The following is a 20,078-nucleotide window of genomic DNA, read 5'->3' on the forward strand; positions in this document are numbered from 1 at the left end:
GAGAGGTCAGAGGAGAACGGGCAGACTGGTTCCAGATGATAGAAAGGCGACAGGAACTCAAATAACCAACCAAAATCTCTGAGGAATGTTTCCAACACCTTGTTGAAAGTGTGCCATGAAGAATTAAGACAGTTCTGAAGGCAAAAGGGGGCTCAACCTTTTACTAGCAACTAGTGTACCTAATGAAGTGGCCGGTGAGTCTATATCTGCATGTATATTAGCAGTTTAGCCCCACCCACTCACACTGGCATCATACAGAGGGTTTCGGCCCCGTCTGCTTTTTGAATGAGGCACAATGCACAGCAGCCAATTGGAACATAGCTCATTTACATATATGAGTCTTAAATGAGTTTTCTGTGTTCTTAGAGCGCAGACGTTATCAGAACATAAAATCATACAAACTTTATTATCAGACTTCAGTGAAGGAGAAATACACATGTAAGTATTTAAATAAACGTAATGCTGCTTATATTAGTATACGAGTCTGATGTGATACAGTGAGGTGTAATATAACATTAAAGAAGCAAAAAATCCCCTCGTGTTTACCCCAAAATTAATATAGTTGCCCCTACTTTATTCACTTTCAGGAGATGTTCATTTATTAAAATATTACAGTTTATTTTACTACTAAATTATTATGAACATAATTATACATAGTTCTAAAAATGTATGTATAGTATAAAAATGTTTGTTCTCTGATTGGGTGAGGTGGTAGGAAAAGGGCAAATAAAGTGGCCAGTTAGTGGAAGTACAAGGTAGATGTTTCCAATAAAGTGACCAGTTAGTGGAAGTAGAAGGTTGGTGTTTCCAGTAAAGTGGCCAGTTAGTGGAAGTAGAAGGTGGGTGTTTCCAGTAAAGTGGCCAGTTAGTGGAAGTAGAAGGTGGGTGTTTCCAATAAAGTGGCCAGTTAGTGGAAGTAGAAGGTGGGTGTTTCCAATAAAGTGGCCAGTTAGTGGAAGTAGCAGGTGGGTGTGTATGAAAATGTCTCATTGGGTGAGTTGGTGGGAAGAGGGTTGCGTCTTTGCAGGCCCAATCAAATGTCCTCATGGCCCAACTTTGGGCCGCCCAGCGCTGGAGTGACCGAAACTTTTATAATAAACAAGAATGTTTATCTGTTTCAAAAACACATTGTAACACACACACACACACACACACACACACACACACACACACACACACACACACACACTTTCTAAGCCGCTTCTTCCTCAGGGTCGCGGGGGGTGCTGCAGCCTATCCCAGCGGTCATCGGGCAGAAGGCAGTATGCACCCTGGACAGGCCACCAGTCCATTGCAGGGCAGACAGACATACACAATCTCACACACACACACACACACACATACATATACACACACTCACACACACACACACTGTAATGTAATTTGTTAATCAAAATGATTTAACACAACCGTTGTTAGAATATCACTTTTTTCACATTTTGATACTTAAGTACGTTCTACTTTAAGTGCTTTTGTCCACCGATACAGACTATTGACCTCACAGTCCAAAGCAGTGTGTTAGTACAGGCCTCCTGCTCGTCTGTGTGAGCGGTCATGTTTCCCTCCACTCGCTGATGTTTATTATTGTTTGGTGTGTTTCAGACTGTGAGTATCTGATCAGGCATATGTTAGTGTTGGACCCCAGTCGCAGGCTGACCATGGAGCAGATCTGCAAGAACAAGTGGATGAAGCAGGGAGACCCAGACCCCGAGTTTGAAAGGGTGAGACACGCAAGCACGCGCGCACACATGCGCACACACACGCACACACAAACAAATCTAGAGGTACGTATACCTAGTGCTTACATGCATATAATACATTTGGGCCAGTCATTACATATGGATGTAGAAAATGTAGGTGTGTGTGTGTTTGTACTGCTACACTTGTGTGGACCCTATGTCCTCACTATGATGGAATTACATGATTTTTTTGCTCAAGTGAGGACATTTTGCTGGTCCTCAATTGAGCATGTGGTGTTTTTACCACAATTACTTTTTTATTCGAAAACAAAGCAGAAAATTTGCCTTTCGGATACTGAGGTTAAGGTTAGGTTTAGGCTTAGGTGCAGTATTGTTTTAGCTAAAATAACACAAAAAAATCAGTGGAAACCTATGGACGTTCTCATATGTATAGCAAGGTGTGTGTGTGTGTGTGTATATATATATAGATAAACACACACCTATACACAACTTGCAGCTGTGATTTTTGATGTATCAAAACCAGTAAACAGAGCTGTCTGTCTGCTATAGTTGATAGCGGAATGTGAGCAGGTGAAGACGGAGAGGGAGACCGAACTGATCAACGAGCAGGTCCTGATGGCCATGTCTGAGATGGGACTGGACCGAGAGCGCACCTTACAGGTGACCACACGGATATACACCAGTTCACCCCCAAACTCTCTTTATTACACTAAGCGAATTATTCAGTTACTGCTATCACTTGTTCAGGGCTACATTAAGAAACTGGCCACTTTATCTGAAACCCCTCTCTTGTGCCTCCACTACTGCTACTTGCTGATGTACGGCGGCTCATCTATTGAAGTAGTTTGTGTAATTCTCTGTGTCTTAGTCAGTGGTCAGCTTTGGACCACAAGAGCCGCTCTTGGCCAGATGTTTTGGCCACTCTTGACACTGACGCAGTGCTGACTAGTGTAAAACCTTCAGCAACACTGCTGTGTCTGTTACACTCATACCACCACCACACAGACTACCAGGTCAGGGTCACTGCTGTTCTGACAGTGGACCACCTGCTAAATAATATCTGGTCAACAGCAGCCCTGTGGACAGAAACTATAAAGTGGATGTATAATGTGGATGTTTCTAATAAAGTGGCCAGTGATTCGAAGTACAGGGTAGGTGTTTCTAATAAAGTGGCCAGTGATTCGAAGTACAGGGTAGGTGTTTCTAATAAAGTGGCCAGTGAGTGGAAGTACAGGGTGGGTGTTTCTAATAAAGTGGCCAGTGTGGGTGTACGTGCTTATAAATCGCTCTCGCGCTCTCTCTCTCTCGCTCTCTCTCTCTCGCTCGCTCTCTCTCGCTCTCTCGCTCTCTCTAGTCGCTGCACACTGACGCATATGATCACTACAGCGCCATCTACAGTCTGCTGCTGGACAGGCTGAAGAGGCACAAGACTCTCCGTGTTTCTCCGCCCACCCCGCGCCCCATTGGCTACCCCCTCAACGCCGTGCAGGTGCGCTGTTGTGTGGGGGGGAAGTGTTTGATGTTCTGCCCGCTGTTTTGTCGCTCTAAATGAATATGTATGAAGCAGCCACTCCGGAGTCTTCAAAGCGGCGTTTGATGTGTCCACATCTGTATGCGGCGCAGGGCCGCGTACGGGCGAACGCTGCCGGTGGGCTGCGCGCTGCTGTATGCTGTAGACTGTAGGTGGCAGGGGTCGTCTGAGAGGTCTTACTGAGCTGATAGTCAGCGGAGTGGAGCGTTTGAAGTGGTGGTCAGCGCTATTGATCATTTATATTGATCATCTGTCACGAAAGACAGAAGTGCTGACTCAAGTCTGTCGGTGTAGAATGTGATTCATTATTTAGTTCTGGACTGTTAAAGGTTAAAGCTCAGGTCAGTTGCTCAGGCTTGGTCTCACATGTTCTCTTTTTTCTCTCTTTCTGCTCTCACTCTTTCTTTCTGCTCTCACACTTTCTCTTTCTGCTCTCACTCTTTCTCTCTTTGCTCTCTCTTGCTCTTTCTGCTCTCGCTCTTTCTGCTCTCTCGCTCTTTCACTCTGCTGTCTCTCCATCTCCCTATGTTCTCTCTCTTTCTGTTTACTCTCTCACCCTCTCTCTCTCTCTCTCTCTCTCTCTCTCTCTCTCTCTCTCTCTCTCTCTATCTTTCTTTCTTTCTTTCTTTCTTTCTTTCTTTCTTTCTTTCTTTCTCTCTCTCTCGCTCTCTCGCTCTCTCTCTCTCAGGATCAGGGTAACACTGTCAGTATGACGGTTCCTCACGTTCAGCTCATAAATCCGGAGAACCAGATTGTGGAGGTGAGTTGAGAGCCGAGTCTCCACGCTGCCCCCGTGTGGTGGCATTTGGGCGCTGCGCCCTCCGCAGGCTGAGGCTCCTCACTGCTCACCGTCTCGCTCCTCCTGCCTGGAGAGCTGTGGTTGCGTAACGGTGCGCAGTGGCGGCTCGGTGCTGCTGCAGGTGGGAGGAGGAGAAAAGAGAGAAATCCTCTGGTTTATTTTCTCCTGTGAGCTCGTCCTGACCTCGGCACTCGCTCTGTAAACATGGCACCGGACAATCTGCCGCAGCATGTGTTTCACTGCCCAGACATGATTCACTTTAATTCAGCCAGTGTTGCAGCTTCAGCCAAAGTAGAATTAAAGGGCTCATCTCCTGCGTTTTCCCCTGCTAAGGTTTTCCTCTGAGTGGCTTTATTCACCAAAATCATGTCTGTTTTACAGCCTGTCTTTATCCCTTACAGTTAAACAGCCCGTCTGTGTTACTGTACCTTTAGTCTGATATGTAAATGAGCTCTGTTTTGATTGGCTGTGCTGCTTTTTTTTTTTTTTTTTAATCCAGGAAATTCCTGAAACTCTTTTGACTTACTACTAATAACATCTATAATAATAGGTAGTAATAACACGTAAAAATAAATAATAATAATAATGATAATAATAATAATGGTTGCTAAGCTGCTAGGCCATTGCAATAGTGTCCCAGGTGATTAAGGGACATTAATGATGGAATTTTAGAATATTCAAATCTAACTCCGATGATGTCACAAAGGACGCATCGCAACATTCAGACAGCATTGTCCTATAGGACATTAATGTTGGAATGTTAGAATATTCAAATCTAACTCAGATGATGTCACAAAGGACGCATCTCAACATTCAAACACAGTGTTTTCAAAAACGCATGTGCAGTTAATGGCAAAAGCACATTGTTCCCATTGCTCTACAGTCTGGCAGTTTCGTGGTTCTACCCTGAAAGTTTGTCAGGCCAACATCATCATTATGATAAAAATAATAGTTATAACACCTGTAATAGAAATATAACAATAATAATAGTAGTAGTAGTAACAGTTAGTAGTACCATCTATAATAAAAATTATTCTAGTCAATAATAATAATAATAATAATGAGACAAAGAATAAAAATATTTTCTCATTCAGTTGTTATAAGTGAATCATGTTTTGTGCTTTTCTTATTCCTGTAGAACATTCAGATATTCAGAGTCGTGATTGACGGAATATTTGAAAATTTAAATATTCCGTAGCTGCAGCTCTGAACTTAAACAACAGTTAAAAGTAAAACATGTATGGGTGTAATACTGTTGTTTATTTTTGTTGTTTTTGGTGTGCAGTCAACTTACCACACACTCTTCACACACATTTGCTATGATTACTCTGTTCTGCTTGTTGAAAATACGCACGCGCACACACACACACACACACACACACAAACACACACACACACACACACACACACAGTCCCGATAAACACACCGTCATGTATTCACTGAACTGAGAACGGCTGTCGATGGAACAAAGAAAATTTTTTCCTCTAACACTGTGTTGTGTTTAGCCTGACGGGACAATGGCACTGGACAGTGATGAAGGGGAGGAGCCAAGTCCAGAAGCCATGGCGCGGTATCTGTCCATGAGACGCCACACTGTGGGAGTGCCGGACCCCAGGTACTGTGTCAGTGGGTGGGTGGGTGCAGGTGTACAGTGGGTATTGGTAATGGGAGGGATGCATGCTCTAATTATGATGTTCGAGTGTTTGCGAGAGTTAATGCATGGACATTCACTGCGGGAAGGAAAAAATGACCAACAGCAGACAAAAAAACATCTAGAAGGTGACGGTCTGAATGAACTTTAGCTTGGCTGGACAAAGCTGTTTCTATGAAATCCCAGATTAGCTGCACTATATTTCCAAAAGTATTCACTCCCCTATCCAAATCATTGAATTCAGGTGTCCCAGTCACTTCCATGGCCACAGGTGTGTAAAGCCGAGCCCCTAGGCCTGCAGACTGCTTCTACAGACATTAGTGAAAGAATGGGTCGCTCTCAGGAGCTCAGTGAATTCCAGCGTGGTACCGTGATCGGACGCCACCTGTGCAGCAAGTCCAGTCGTGAAATTTCCTCACTTCTAAATATTCCACAGTCCACTGTCAGTGGGATTATAACAAAGTGGAAGCGATTGGGAACGACAGCAACTCAGCCACGAAGTGGTCGGCCACGTAAAATGACAGAGCGGGGTCAGCGGATGCTGAGGGGCATAGTGCACAGAGGTCACCAACTTTCTGAGTCAATCACTACAGACCTCCAAACTTCATGTGGCCTTCAGATCAGCTCAAGAACAGCATAGAGAGCTTCATGGAATGGGTTTCCATGGCCGAGCAGCTGCAGCCAAGCCTTACATCACCAAGCGCAGTGCAAAGTGTGGAATGCAGTGGTGTAAAGCGCCGCCACTGGACTCTAGAGCAGTGGAGACGTGTTCTCTGGAGTGACCAGTCAGGCTTCTCCGTCTGGCAACCTGATGGATGAGTCTGGGTTTGGCGGTTGCCAGGAGAACGGCACTTGTCTGACTGCATTGTGCCGACTGTAAAGTTTGGTGGAGGGGGAATTATAGTTTGGGTTGTTTTTCAGGAGTTGGGCTCGGCCCCTTAGTTCCAGTGAAAGGAACTCTTAAAGCTTTTTTTGACAATTTCATGCTCCCATCTTTGTGGGAACAGTTTGGGGACGGCCCCTTCCTGTTCCAACATGACCGCACAAGTGCACAAAGCAGGTCCGTAAAGACATGGATGAGCGAGTTTGGTGTGGAAGAACTTGACTGGCCTGCACAGAGTCCTGACCTCAACCTGACAGAACACCTTTGGGATGAATTAGAGCGGAGACTGTGAGCCAAGCCTTCTCGTCTGACCTCACAAATGCGCTTCTGGAAGAACAGTCAGAAATTCCCATAAACACATTCGTAAACCTTGTGGAAAGCCTTCCCAGAAGAGTTGAAGCTGTTATAGCTGCAAAGGGTGGGCCGACATCATATTAAACCCTATGGATTAAGAATGGGATGTCGCTCAAGTTCATATACATGTGAAGGCAGATGAGTGAATACTTTTGGCAATATAGTGTATGTTGTTGGCAGGCCAATAACATGGTATCCCAGGTGCTTGCTAAGGTGTTGTTGGGCCATGCTATGGTATCCTAGGTGGTTGCTAAGGTGTTACTAGGCCAAACTATCTGTTTAAGCATCTTGCATGTTGCCACTATCTCATATATATACACACACACACACACACACACACACACACACACACACACACATTCATGCAGGTATTGATCTGTCTGTGTGTGTTTCTCAGGGCAGAGATGCAGGAGGAGCTGCAGAAGTTGGCCCCCGGTTTCGTGCGAGCAGTCCCCCAGCCCCCGTTCCCCCCGCTGCCCCCCACTATGATGCACATCCCAGCATTTATGCCCACTCAGAGCCTCCAGCCCACACAGCAGCTCGAGTACAAGGTACCTGATTTGCCTCTGTGGACCTACAGGACTAATAGGATGACTCAGTTTATATCACAATACCTACATTTAGGGTCGGTTATTCATTCAGCCTAATGAGAAACTGTAGAACAGACTCAGTTTATATCACAATACCTACATTTAGAGTCGGTTATTCATTCAGCCTAATGAGAAACTGTAGAACAGACTCAGTTTATATCACAATACCTACATTTAGAGTCGGTTATTCATTCAGCCTAATGAGAAACTGTAGAACAGACTCGGTTTATATCACAATACCTACATTTAGAGTCGGTTATTCATTCAGCCTAATGAGAAACTGTAGAACAGACTCGGTTTATATCACAATACCTACATTTAGAGTCGGTTATTCATTCAGCCTAATGAGAAACTGTAGAACAGACTCGGTTTATATCACAATACCTACATTTAGAGTCGGTTATTCAGACTCTCTCTCTCTCTCTGTTCTTTAGGAGCAGTCTCTCTTGCAGCCCCCTACTTTGCAGTTGTTGAACGGGATGGGCCCGCTGGGTCGTCGAGCATCGGACGGAGGGGCCAATATTCAGCTCCACGCCCAGCAGATGCTCAAGAGGCCCCGGGGCCAGTCCCCACTCGTCACCAGTCCTGTGAGTGTGGGTGTTTGGCGGGGCTGAGAGAGACCAAGGCAGCAGATTTATAATGTTACCTCAGTCTCAGTTTCTATTTTATGAAAATTTGAATTCAGTCAGTTAAAACAAGTCACATGATCTTGATTAACATGGCTTAACATGTTCCTCTCTGAAGAAAAAATAAAGAAAAAAGACTTGAAACCAGTGAAATAATGAACATTTCCAGCAGTGATTCAAATTCCACAGTGGGCATCATGCCACTGCTTCAAAAGACATTTTGGGAAAAGAGCCAAAGTCGTTATGTTTTGATGGAAGATGACAGAAAAAACAGGTTGGATTTTCCGTTAAAAAAATAAAGACAACAAAACTGGCCAGAACCTTCCAGCAGCGAATCAAATGAGGTCTAAAGAGTTTGTGCTACAGTGTCAGTTTTGATGATGACATTTTGATGACTGTTGTTTCCCTTGGCTGTGTTTGTGTTTCCTTGCAAGACAGTTACTTTCATTTGATCATACTTTTTTTTTTTTTGTTACATTTTTGGATTTTTACTTTTTTTAACCTTTTTTTTCATTTTTACTGAATTTTCTCATGCGTTCACACAAAGAAGATTAAGAGACCCTTTTTAGTCCCACAGCAGAGGAATCTCACCTCCACTATCTAACCCATTCATGCACTGAAACACCACATACACACTAGTGAACACACACACTAGGGGGCCGTGAGCACACTTGCCCAGAGCCCTATCCACAGTGCCTGGGGAGCAGTTGGGGGTCAGGTGTCTTGTTCAAGGGCACTTCAGTCACGTACTTTCAGCTCTGTGGATTGAACCGGCAGCCTTCCAGTGAACATGCTAGTTCCCTCCAACCCATGACTGCCCCCAAACAACTAAACAAAATAATGTGTTCACAATTAGTTGTGATGATGTTCATTGTTTAATATTCATATTTTGCTGTTTTCTTCACTTGCAATAACTTGTGTTCAGCAGGAACACCGATGCCATCACAATAAGAGTCCCGTATTTCAATATTCTACACAAAAATATGTATAAAATACAGATTCAAAACTTTATGTACTACAGTTGATGACATTACGTTATTTTTATAGTAATTATTATATTTATAATAATTACTATTGTGAATGGTAGTAGCTTTTGGTTTGTGGTAATATTTGACATTGATAAATATTATTAATATAGTTGTTATTGTATGTAATATAAATTCCTGCCCACCCAAAGAGAGAGAGGCCAGTTGGGCTCTCTTGGACACCTGTTTTACGGATGGCTGTGGCAACGCTGTGTGTCAAATTCCTAATGATAAGGTCAAGGCTTAGACCAGGCATGTCAAACTGGGGACCTTTGATGTTTACCCTCATCTAGTGCTCTGAAATCAGTTCATCAGTCTTTGCTAATGAGCTAAAGAGCTTAATCAGGTGTGGTTAATCAGGCTGACTTCAGATGAACTGGTGTCTGATACACGTGTGGCTGAGACAGTCCTCAGTGCTTGTTCTGTGTCTATGTCCAGTTAGGTGCTTCTTTAATCTCTGAGTTGTGCCCTTATGTCTCGCCCCCCTTCAGCACCCAATCCCGGCTGTAGCTCCGGTGGATGAGGAAGGTTCTGACGGTGAGCCGGACCCCGAGGCAGTGCAGAGGTGAGTCTGTGTGGTTTGAAGGAACGCAGCTTTTGCGGGTCAGTGATCAGCTCTGGGTCTCTTCCTGCAGATCTGCTTGACATTGAGGCAAGTTAGACTAGTTTGATGCATTGATTATAAAGGATTCCGATCAAGTTGATCAGCCAGGGCTGTAGGGTGTCTGACGTTAGTTTTAGCACTGGAGCTATGAGGCTAGTGTCGCTGACAGGTAATGGGATGCTATGCTGTGTTCATTAGCACCGTGCTTGTCTACTTGGCTTAAAGCACATTGAGTGTCTCTGATGGACCTGATTATGCGGTTTCTTACACTGTGTGATGCCCTGTTATCTATGAATATGGACAAGCATACGTCGCATAGCTGAAAACAGTAGTAGTGTCAATGTCGAGAGGTGGGTTTGGTCAGTTTTAGCCCTGTAGCTGCAGCGCAACACTACTTCAGGCGCCAAAGGTGTCCTGGCTGGTTGACCACATGAAGGGGAGATGGCGAAAACCTCTGAAGTGCTTCTAAAATGAACAACGTTTATGCAGATGCAGTAATGCTGTGCCATCAGCTCTGCAGGAAGAGAAAGGGTTTAAAGACTGTTTTCCGCCTTCTGCCATCCGCCGCTGACCAGAACCGAACTGACGGGCCAAACGAGTCCAAGCAGCAGCACACTGAGGGCGATTCCACACTTCACTGGAGCAGGTTCAGCTCATGGTTCGGCTGTTTTTCCCTCATCGTACAGTTCTTTTGTAGCTACTGTTGCTGGTCCAGCTTTACAGAACAGTGGTAATTATAATAAATACTATTATTAGTAGTAGTAGTTGTGGTTTGTGGCGACAGAGGAGCTGCTTATTGACATTTAACTAAGATGATCATGCGCGTTACAGTGCTGTGAAAAAGACTGCCCCCTTCCCAATTTTCTTCCATATTTATCATATTTGAGTGTTTCAGATCATCAGACTACGTTTAATATTAGACCAAGTTTAGACAAGTATGCACAAAATGCGATGATTGTTTATTGAGGAAAAAACGCTGTTACCTGGCCCTGCGTGAGAAAAAAATTGCGCCCTTAATCAACTACTACTTAATCAACTGGTCAATTCGGTTGAATATTGGGTTCAGTTTCACTCACCACACCCAGGCATGATTATAGCCAGTAAACCTGTTAAATCACTTAAGTAGAACTGGCACTGTGAAGCAGCTCGAAGGTCTCAGAAAGCGGCTCATGATGCCCCGTTCTAAAGAGATTCCAATACAGATGCCAAACATTGCAACGACATTGAAATCTACTGGTCTGGAAAGGGTTACAGAGCCATTTCTGAGGCTCTGGGACTCCAAGGAACCTCAGCAAGAGAGCCGTTAACCACAAATGGAGAATGCTTGGATCAGTGGTGAACCTTCCCAGGAGTGGCCGGCCTACCATAGACCAAGAGCGCATCGACGACTCATCCAGGAGGTCAGAAAAGAACCCAGACGAACATCTGAAGAACTGCAGGCCTCATTTGCCTCAGTTAAATTCAGTGATCATAATTCCACAATAAGAAAGACACCAAAATGGTATTGATTGGAGAGCTTCAAGGCACAAACCACTGCTGACCAAAAACGGGGCAAAAAGGTTTGTCTCATTTGCCAGTTTGCCATCTAGATGAGCCCCAAGACTTTTGGGTTAATATTTTGTGGACTGATGAGTCAAAAGTTGGAACTTTTTTTTTTGAAAGACTTGGGTCTCGTTGCATCTGGCGTAGAGCCAACACTGCATTCCGCAATACAGAACACCGTACCAACAGTGAAACATGGTGGTGGTAGTATGACGGTCTGGGGCTGCTTTACTTCTCTGACCTGTATGACTTGTCATAATTGGTAGAACCATGGATTCTGCTCTCTATCAGAAAAACTTGGAGAATGTCCGTCTGTCCTGACCTGTTCCTGACCTAAAGCTCAAGCGCAGTTGGTTTACGCAGCAGCAGGACAACGATCTGAAGAACACAAGCAATTCCACCTCTGAATAGCTCAGAAGAAACAAAGGTTTTGGAGTGGCCTGGTCAAAGTCTGGACTTGAATCTCATTGAGGTGAGACCCTAAATGGGCAGCTAATGCTCAAGCGCTCCGATGGAGCCGAATTGGATGATCTGTAACATTTAATTGTGAGCATAAATAGCGGAAATTGGGTGGGGGCGAATATTGTTTTACAACACGGTATGTAATTTAGAATTCATGTTAATAGAAAAAGGGGGTGCCACCTTGGGGAGGACCACCTGGCTAGTTAAGCCCCATCCACCTTTTTTTTGTATGGTGAAGCTTGTCCAACCACATGGAAGTAGCTACAAAAGAACATGTATGTTGTGAATCATAGAGAAGTCAGTTTGACCCAAATCGTGGCATCTACCAACCTTCAGGGGCTCGTACGCTCATCAGGGTTGGAGTGGAGAGCGTGGAGTGTGGAACCGTCCTGCTGCACTTCCTCTGGATTTGTGTTTGTGTGTGAGAGAGATGAGTGAATGGAGACGATTGTAAGAGCTGCTTGCGGTGCTGTGTGCACCCCCTTGTGGGCGCAGTGCTTCCTCGGCTGCTTTCTGCGGGCGTGGGTGGTGGTGTCTGGGAGCTGCTCGCTGTGTTGGGTGTTGTGGGGTGCAGGGAGCATACTAAAGGCTGCAGCACTGCTTTCCGCCACCGGGGGGCTTTGGCGCCCCCTAGCTGTCGTGGTTTCTGCTCTCTCTCTCTCTCTCTCTCTCTCTCTCTCTCTCTCTCTCTCTCTCTCTCTCTCTCTCTCTCTCTCTCTCTCTCTCTCTCTCTCTCTCTCTCTCTCTCTCTTTCCTTTTTTCTTTCTTTCTGTCTCTCTTTCTTGTTGTCTCTCTTTCTTTCTTTCTTACTCTCTCTTTCTTTCTCTCTCTTTTTCTTTCTTGTTGTGTCTCTCTCTCTTTTCCTTTCTTTCTTTCTTGCTGTCTCTCTTTCTTTCTTTCTTACTCTCTTTCTTTCTCTCTCTCTCTTTTTCTTTCTTGTTGTCTCTCTCTCTCTTTTCCTTTCTTTCTTTCTTTCTTGCTGTCTCTCTTTCTTTCTCTCTTTCTTGTTGTCTCTCTCTCTTTTCCTTTCTTTCTTTCTTGCTGTCTCTTTCTTTCTTTCTTACTCTCTCTTTCTTTCTCTCTCTCTCTTTTTCTTTCTTGTTGTCTCTCTCTCTCTCTTTTCCTTTCTTTCTTTCTTGCTGTCTCTCTTTCTTTCTTTCTTACTCTCTCTTTCTTTCTCTCTCTCTCTTTTTCTTTCTTGTTGTCTCTCTCTCTTTTCCTTTCTTTCTTTCTTACTCTCTCTTTCTTTCTCTCTCTCTCTTTTTCTTTCTTGTTGTCTCTCTCTCTCTTTTCCTTTCTTTCTTGCTGTCTCTCTTTCTTTCTTACACTCTTTCTTTCTCTCTCCCTCTTTCTCTCTTTCTTTCTTGTTCTCTCTCTCTCTCTCTCTCTCTCTCTCTCTCTTCTACCCTAATTCCATGCAGTTCTGGCTTCTCATTCAAATTTCCCTCCTTTTTTCCCAAATCTCACTCAAAAATGCCAAATTCTGAGCCTCTCTCAGCTTCGCTTGTGACAAAGCTTCGCTAAAAACAAATAACATGGACAGAAGGTCTAAAAGCAAAGGAGGGGTTCTGTTTTTTCCAATTGGACGGCTGCGTGGCCAGTCAGAGAGCTGATTCGTGCTGCTTCCTGTCTCCCCCCCGCCCCTCCCCCCCCACCGTGGTGCAGGTACTTGGCGAACAGCTCCAAGCGGCACACCACACACACCGCGGGGAGCTCAGGATACACCTCGTCCGAGCTCTCGGCAGAGGCGCAGAGAGCGAGACTCCGGGGCTGGACCCCCGAACACTCACGGTGAGGGACGCAAACACAAACGCACACCCAAAAGATGGTCTTGGTAAGAGGGTTGAGCGTAACATGAATGGCCTGACAGAGTTTTAGTGGCTGTTAGTGATCATGTTAGTGGTGATGGGCCCGAAATCTCGATTTTTTTTTTATAAAAAGTTATTTATTTGTTTATTTTTACTTTTAAAGAGTCAAGTTTAATAACATACTGGTACAGTCCCTATTTTGAAAATAAGGTGTAGGTTTTGAATTAGCTGTTTTTTTGATGTAATTTGAACCTCATTTACATAGTCACCTGTTCAGCCTACAGCAGTTTAGCCCCGCCCACTCAAACTGAAGTTATAGAGCTTTTCAGCCTTGAGACACAAGCCAGGGCTGCCAATCAAAATGGAGATCGTCCACAGTCATCGATTTGTAAATTTTAGGTTTGAATGTTTTAATGAACAATTGTTGTTTATTTGCTGACTTTAAATTTTTGGGCCCGTTTTAAGTTTTTTTGTGTTCAAGAGTTTTATTGTCATTATGCAAACAGGCAGACAAGTGTAATCTTAATATAACCTTAGAATACAAAATGGAAGCTATAACAAAAACACTAAAAACACTATAAAAGCAGTAGAAACACTAAAAACAGTAAAAACACTAAACAGTAAAAACACTAAAAACACTAAACAGTAAAAAACAATAAAAACACTAAACAGTAAAAACACTAAAAACAGTAAAAGCAGTAGAAACAATAAAAACAGTAAAAACACTAAACAGTAAAAACACTTAAAACAGTAAAAGCAGTAGAAACACTAAAAACAGTAAAAACAGTAATAACACTAAACAGTAGTGAGGAGTGGGGTTTTCTGTGCAGGTCTGTGGAGCAGTGCTTCGTGAAGTGCGTGTAACAGTGTAACAGACGTAAACAGTGATCTGACAGCAGCGTGTATCTTCAGACGTATTAGAACGTGAAAAACATATTTAGTAAAAATTGGTGTTGGAATTGGAATTTTCTGTTGACTTACTTTCAGAAAATGCTGCAAGTGGAACTCATAAAATAAAATATCAGACAAAAAAAAAATAGAATTCGGGCTCTTTAATGTTACCTATTGTGTTGTTAGCGTGCTAGCATGTATTTTTTTAGTCTAGAGCTCATTATTGATCAGTATTGATACTTATTGCTGCTTAATTTTAATTTTAATTTAATAGATGCTTAATTTACTGCGATTTTACCTCTGGGATCAATAAAGTATTCTGATTCATATATGCGCCCCTAATGCTGAGTTTATAGTAAAATAAGTAGATAAAGGCTTAAGGATAAATAACTTTCCATGGTTTTCTACACTGAATCTTCTTAAACTCCATAGAACCGACTCCAAACTCACATTGCTAATATTCTTTACTCTAAAAATTCCATATTTCTTCAGATACATGCAAGAGAGCTGTAAGCCATCCAGGTAAATTGTTATGAAAATGTAGAAACCGATCTTTAACTACAGTTAACTACAGTACTTTAACTACGAACTACAGCGATGGGTAATAACTTCAAACAAGTCTAGCGCTCATGTTGAAGTTCCAGGTTATGAAATTTGTTTATTAACATTCATATTTTTATTAACAGTTTCATTTTAATCAATGTGTAAAATGAAAGGCCGGGTTCCTTAGACAGTGGGAATTTTAAATAATTACTAAATCATTGCTGATGGAAATTCATAACTCATAATTAATTGATTTTATTTTAATTGAAATATTTTCTTATGCCTGTGATTGTATAGCTTTATTGTTCCAAAACTATCATAATCATATTTGCTTATCCACAACTTTCCCGTCAAAAATAATTCCGTTTCGATTGAACAGTGTATGGCTCAGGACTCTTATTTTGAAAAATCAGTAAAATGCAGAAGCCTTGACGGAAAGCGAGGCCTGTCAGAAACTTCTGACATCTTCGTAATGTGAAGTTACAGTTTAAAAAAATAGAACACTCGAGCTCTGGAGTAGTGCGAGTAGCGTGCTCTCTGGAGTAGTGCGAGTAGCGTGCTCTCTGGAGTAGTGCGAGTAGCGTGCTCTCTGGAGTAGTGCGAGTAGCGTGCTCTCTGGAGTAGTGCGAGTAGCGTGCTCTCTGGAGTAACGTGCGAGTAGCGTGCTCTCTGGAGTAGTGCGAGTAGAACGCTCTCTGGAGTAGTGCGAGTAGAACGCTCTCTGGAGTAGTGCGAGTAGCGTGCTCTCTGGAGTAGTGCGAGTAGCGTGCTCTCTGGAGTAGTGCGAGTAGCGTGCTCTCTGGAGTAACGTGCGAGTAGCGTGCTCTCTGGAGTAACGTGCGAGTAGCGTGCTCTCTGGAGTAACGTGCACTCTGGAGCTCTGGAGTAGTGCGAGTAGAACGCTCTCTGGTGTAGCGCACACTCTGGAATAGTCCACACTCTGAAGCTCTGGAGTAGTGCAAGTAGCACGCACTCTGGAGCTCTGGTATAGTGCGAGTAGCATGCACTCTGGTGTAGCACACACTCTGGAGCTCTGATGTAGCACACACTCTGGAGCTCTGGTGTAGCACACACTCTGGAGCTCTGGTGTAGCACACACTCTGGAGCTCTGATGTAGCACACACTCTGGAGCTCTGGTGTAGCACACACTCTGGAGCTCTGATGTAGCACACACTCTGGAGCTTTGGCATAGTACACACTCTGCAGTACAAGTAGTGCATACACTCATTTGGATCCAACTAACTGGACTGATGGTTTGAGTGAGACGCATGCCCTTCAGTTTGACCTTTGCCTGACCCATAATGTTGGTGTCCATCTCCAGTCTGAGAAGACCACAGCCTGCTGTAGTTAGTGTGCTAGAAGAGTGTGCTAGTGCGCTCCTCCAGTGCTGTGGGCCTCTATGACTGGACATGGGCTCCTGAGAATTGCATGTCCTGCATGCTGTTATGAATCTTTGGCCATTTGCTTGTATTTTTAACGACACGTCATTTGAATTGAAGAAAATCTTTTCTTCTGATGTTTTGATGATTTTGGCCAAAACAGTAAAATCTGAACCTGTCCAGCCTTATTGGACTATAACATGATAACACTTGAACTGTACATAATATGGACATAACCAGGCTGTAAACATGCAATGGCGGAGGTCATGTGTTGGTTATCAGATTATAGCCAGTGATATGTTGATATATTACCAATAATTGTCATAACAGATGTGTTATAACAGTTACTTGTAATGGTAACATGACATTGTTATTATCTGACATGTTTATGGACCAGTTATGTCATGTTGTATAGCAGGTTCAGGTAAAATGTTAGCATTAGCATTAACGCTAGCAATGTGAAGTTCTCCGATACCTTCAACTTTTTTGAATGAATCTTCTGAGCAGTAAGACTGAACTGATTCACCTCATCGAAAGATTCATTCAGCTCACTCGGCTCATACAATGACATACAATAGCAAGTTCCTCAAACGTTGGTTAAAAAATGGAGGTGAGGTCTCCCTTTTGTGTATAGCACTTTAGCCCCTCCCTATAGGTCATTACAGATGATCAGGTTGTTTAACTGTCTGGTAAAACTCAGTTCATTCTCAGGACTTGGACCAGGGTTAGGGTTAAGGTAGCAGTCTGTAGTTTGGGACGATTGTGTAAATTTACCAGATATTTAGATGAAAACAAGTTAGTTAAGTAACAGACGGCCTGTATTAACGCCCAGCCCTCAGTCACTTGGGGCAACCCTGGTACCATCTTAAGGGCCATTCCGTTACTTCATTAGCTCAGGTGAAGTTTTTTAGACGACCACTCGGAGGGACGAGGGACCGACTGAACACTGAACAGAAATTGTTGCAATCATCTAAGCGTTCGTCATCTTCTAAGTGTTGCCGAGTTCGATCCCTGGTGATGCTACAGCCGTCTGTAGCCGGGAGTCCAAGAGAGGACCGTTGGCCTCGCTCTCTCTGGGTGGATAGGATGGCCCCCCGTCTCCCCCATCACTTAAGAGTCAGTGCAGGCGTCTGTTAGTTGACGTAGCAGGTCTGGCAGTTGGCGGTTTCCTCCGAGCGCGTTAGGCTGTCCCGTGACGCTGCGTGAGCGGCAGCTCGAAAAGAAGTGGCGGCTGGTTTCACAGGTCTCGGAGGAAGCCTGTGCTGCCTTCACCCTCCTAGCGTTGATGGCATCGTGTGATAGGGGGAGTCCTAAGTAGCGGGTGGAATTGGAGACGACTAAATTGGGGAGAAAAAAGAGGCTACGTGGCTCACAAAGAAAGGCACAAAGAAAGCCACCACATGGAGTTTATCACCAGACGAAGCCGTTACTTACAAATGTATCTTATGTTTAAACCTCTCTACAAAAATATTGTAAAAGTTTGTGTTAGCCGATTAGCTAACCGATGATAACCTAGCAGAGGGCGACATCGTTCCGCTCCTCTCTTGCCGCGAGTGGACACTTGTGTAAGATAAGTGTGCACGTTCGAGTGGTGCGTCGAAGTGGACGAGGGCAAGTTTTTAAAAGCCTGCAGTATTACCAACTGAATGAAAAATGGGTCATTTGATCAAATATGCTGTCCAGAACATACAGAGGAACGTTTAGCGAAGGACCACATAAATAATACGCAATACCGTACTGTAGGTATTACTTCTGATAACTGTTTGAGGGACGGAAGCAGAAAGGCTAGGCTAACATCCAGGTTTTAGGCGATAGAAAATAGTCACATCTCAAATACAACATCATCGTCGTCGCTGATCGCTTAGTCCAGATCGGGTCACGGTAGGGGTCACTTACACTCTCAAATAGAGTTTGGAATTATTAAGTAGCCTACAAGCCCCAGCTTACGTTAGGATATACTCCAGCAGCACTGCTGTGTCTGATCCACTCGCTCCAGCACAACACACATTAACACACCACCACCACTACATCAGTGTTACTGCAGAGAATGACCCACCACCCAAATAATACCTGCCCTGTCGGGGTCCTGACCGTTGAAGAACAGGGTGCAGAGAAAAAGATGGACTACAAAGTGAACCAACACGGTCAGTGGAACTGATGAAGTGGACAGTGAGTGTAGAAACGAGGATGAGGTTTTAATGTTGTGGCTGATTGGTCTACAGGTATATACAATATGCTCAGCACCATATAAGTATTGAATTTCAGTGTCCAGTCCTAGCCAAGAAGTTTGAAGCTTTTTAGTTTTACACAGGAGCTACGAAGCCAATGTATCGAACAAGTCATGAAAGCGAAGGCCATCCCAATTAGCATGGTGCTAACTGCATGCCTAAAGCTTCAAACCATATCAGGTTGTTGAGGAATCTCTAATAGACTTGACTCTGTCGTTTCTGACCCTGTATGACCATAATCGTGGAAAAAAACTGTGGACAATATACAGATGGCATGTGAGGGATTAGTCTCTGCTACTTATTCGATAGAATAGCCAGTTCTAAGCCAAGGAAGCAAACTTTAGACCCCTAACTTGTCTTGGCTGAACGACTACCTTTAGTGTAAATGGCATGAATTACATGTTTTATTAAAATTTGCTGGATTTGGAATCATTTTCTTTAAAAACATGAGGTCGCTTTAGCACCCAAGGGCCGAAAAACTCATCCGAACAGAGAGCGGCACGTAGTTTGACTCCTGAATGCTAACCGATCCCACTCAGCCCCTAATCAATACCTCTGAAAGACAGTGACTGTGAAAAATATTGATCGTTTCCTGAGGACAATATGAGCTTGTTTACCAGATGAACCTGATGCCCACCTGATGAGCAACAGTGCTTTGTGTGTTTATCTCCCAGGTCGTCCTATAAGGACTGCAACACACTGCACCTGCCGATGGAGCGCTTCTCTCCTGTGAGGCGGTTCTCCGACGGAGCCGCGACTATCCAAGCTTTCAAAGCCCAGCTAGAGATCAAACAGCTCAAACAGGTGAACGCTCACATTCCAGTGTCCGTAGACACGACATCACCTGTTTGGACCATCATGCCATCATAAACATGGCGTGTTTGCACTTGTAACTTCTGCAACCAGATATTGAGTGTCACTCGTTTTCCTGTGCAGCATTTACATGTTTAACCCAGGCCGAAGTGGCGCTTGAGCCTCTGGAGGTTGTGCTGTGTTTTTAAAATGTTTTGTGTGCGTGTGTGTTAGGAGTGTGAGCAGCTGCAGAAGATGTACGCTGCCCCACAGGATGAAAAACTACTGGAGCACACACAGCAACAGCACGTCCTCTACCAGCAAGAACAACAGATCCTACACCAGCAAATACAGGTACTCTCCCTCTCACACACATACATACACACACACACACACACACACGCACACACGTAAATATAATAGAATTGAGAAATATGTACTAAAATTGTGTGTTGGGAGCTTCTTGAAATGGGTTTGCATGGCTGAGCAGCTGCACACAAACCTAAGGTTACTATGTGCAATGCCAAGCGTCGGCTGGAGTGGTGTAAAGAACGCCTGTTGGACGACAGTCTGATGGATGACTCTGGGTTTGGTGGATGCCAGGAGAACCTTACCTACCGGAATGCACAGTGCCAACAGTAAAGTTTGGTGGAGGAGGGATAATGAGCT

At 44.0% G+C, this 20,078-nt stretch overlaps 1 protein-coding gene across 2 annotated transcripts in view; it reads left to right on the forward strand.

Moving 5' to 3' along the window:
* The window catches only part of sik3 (SIK family kinase 3), a 70,979-nt gene that overhangs the window by 41,081 nt on the left and 9,820 nt on the right, over positions 1 to 20,078 (forward strand). Inside the window, exons 7-17 of one of the 2 annotated variants that reach the window (XM_017684508.2) lie at positions 1,603 to 1,721; positions 2,250 to 2,360; positions 3,055 to 3,189; positions 3,920 to 3,991; positions 5,537 to 5,646; positions 7,317 to 7,470; positions 7,944 to 8,096; positions 9,652 to 9,725; positions 13,434 to 13,559; positions 19,292 to 19,421; positions 19,644 to 19,763. In XM_017684508.2, coding sequence (XP_017539997.2) covers positions 1,603 to 1,721; positions 2,250 to 2,360; positions 3,055 to 3,189; positions 3,920 to 3,991; positions 5,537 to 5,646; positions 7,317 to 7,470; positions 7,944 to 8,096; positions 9,652 to 9,725; positions 13,434 to 13,559; positions 19,292 to 19,421; positions 19,644 to 19,763 — 1,304 coding nt within the window. The remainder of the gene's footprint in view (positions 1 to 1,602; positions 1,722 to 2,249; positions 2,361 to 3,054; positions 3,190 to 3,919; positions 3,992 to 5,536; positions 5,647 to 7,316; positions 7,471 to 7,943; positions 8,097 to 9,651; positions 9,726 to 13,433; positions 13,560 to 19,291; positions 19,422 to 19,643; positions 19,764 to 20,078) is intronic. The other variant, XM_017684510.2, reaches the window with a different exon arrangement.

This window comes from Pygocentrus nattereri, chromosome 17, assembly GCF_015220715.1.
Source record: "Pygocentrus nattereri isolate fPygNat1 chromosome 17, fPygNat1.pri, whole genome shotgun sequence".
NCBI classification, from domain to species: Eukaryota; Metazoa; Chordata; class Actinopteri; order Characiformes; family Serrasalmidae; genus Pygocentrus; species Pygocentrus nattereri.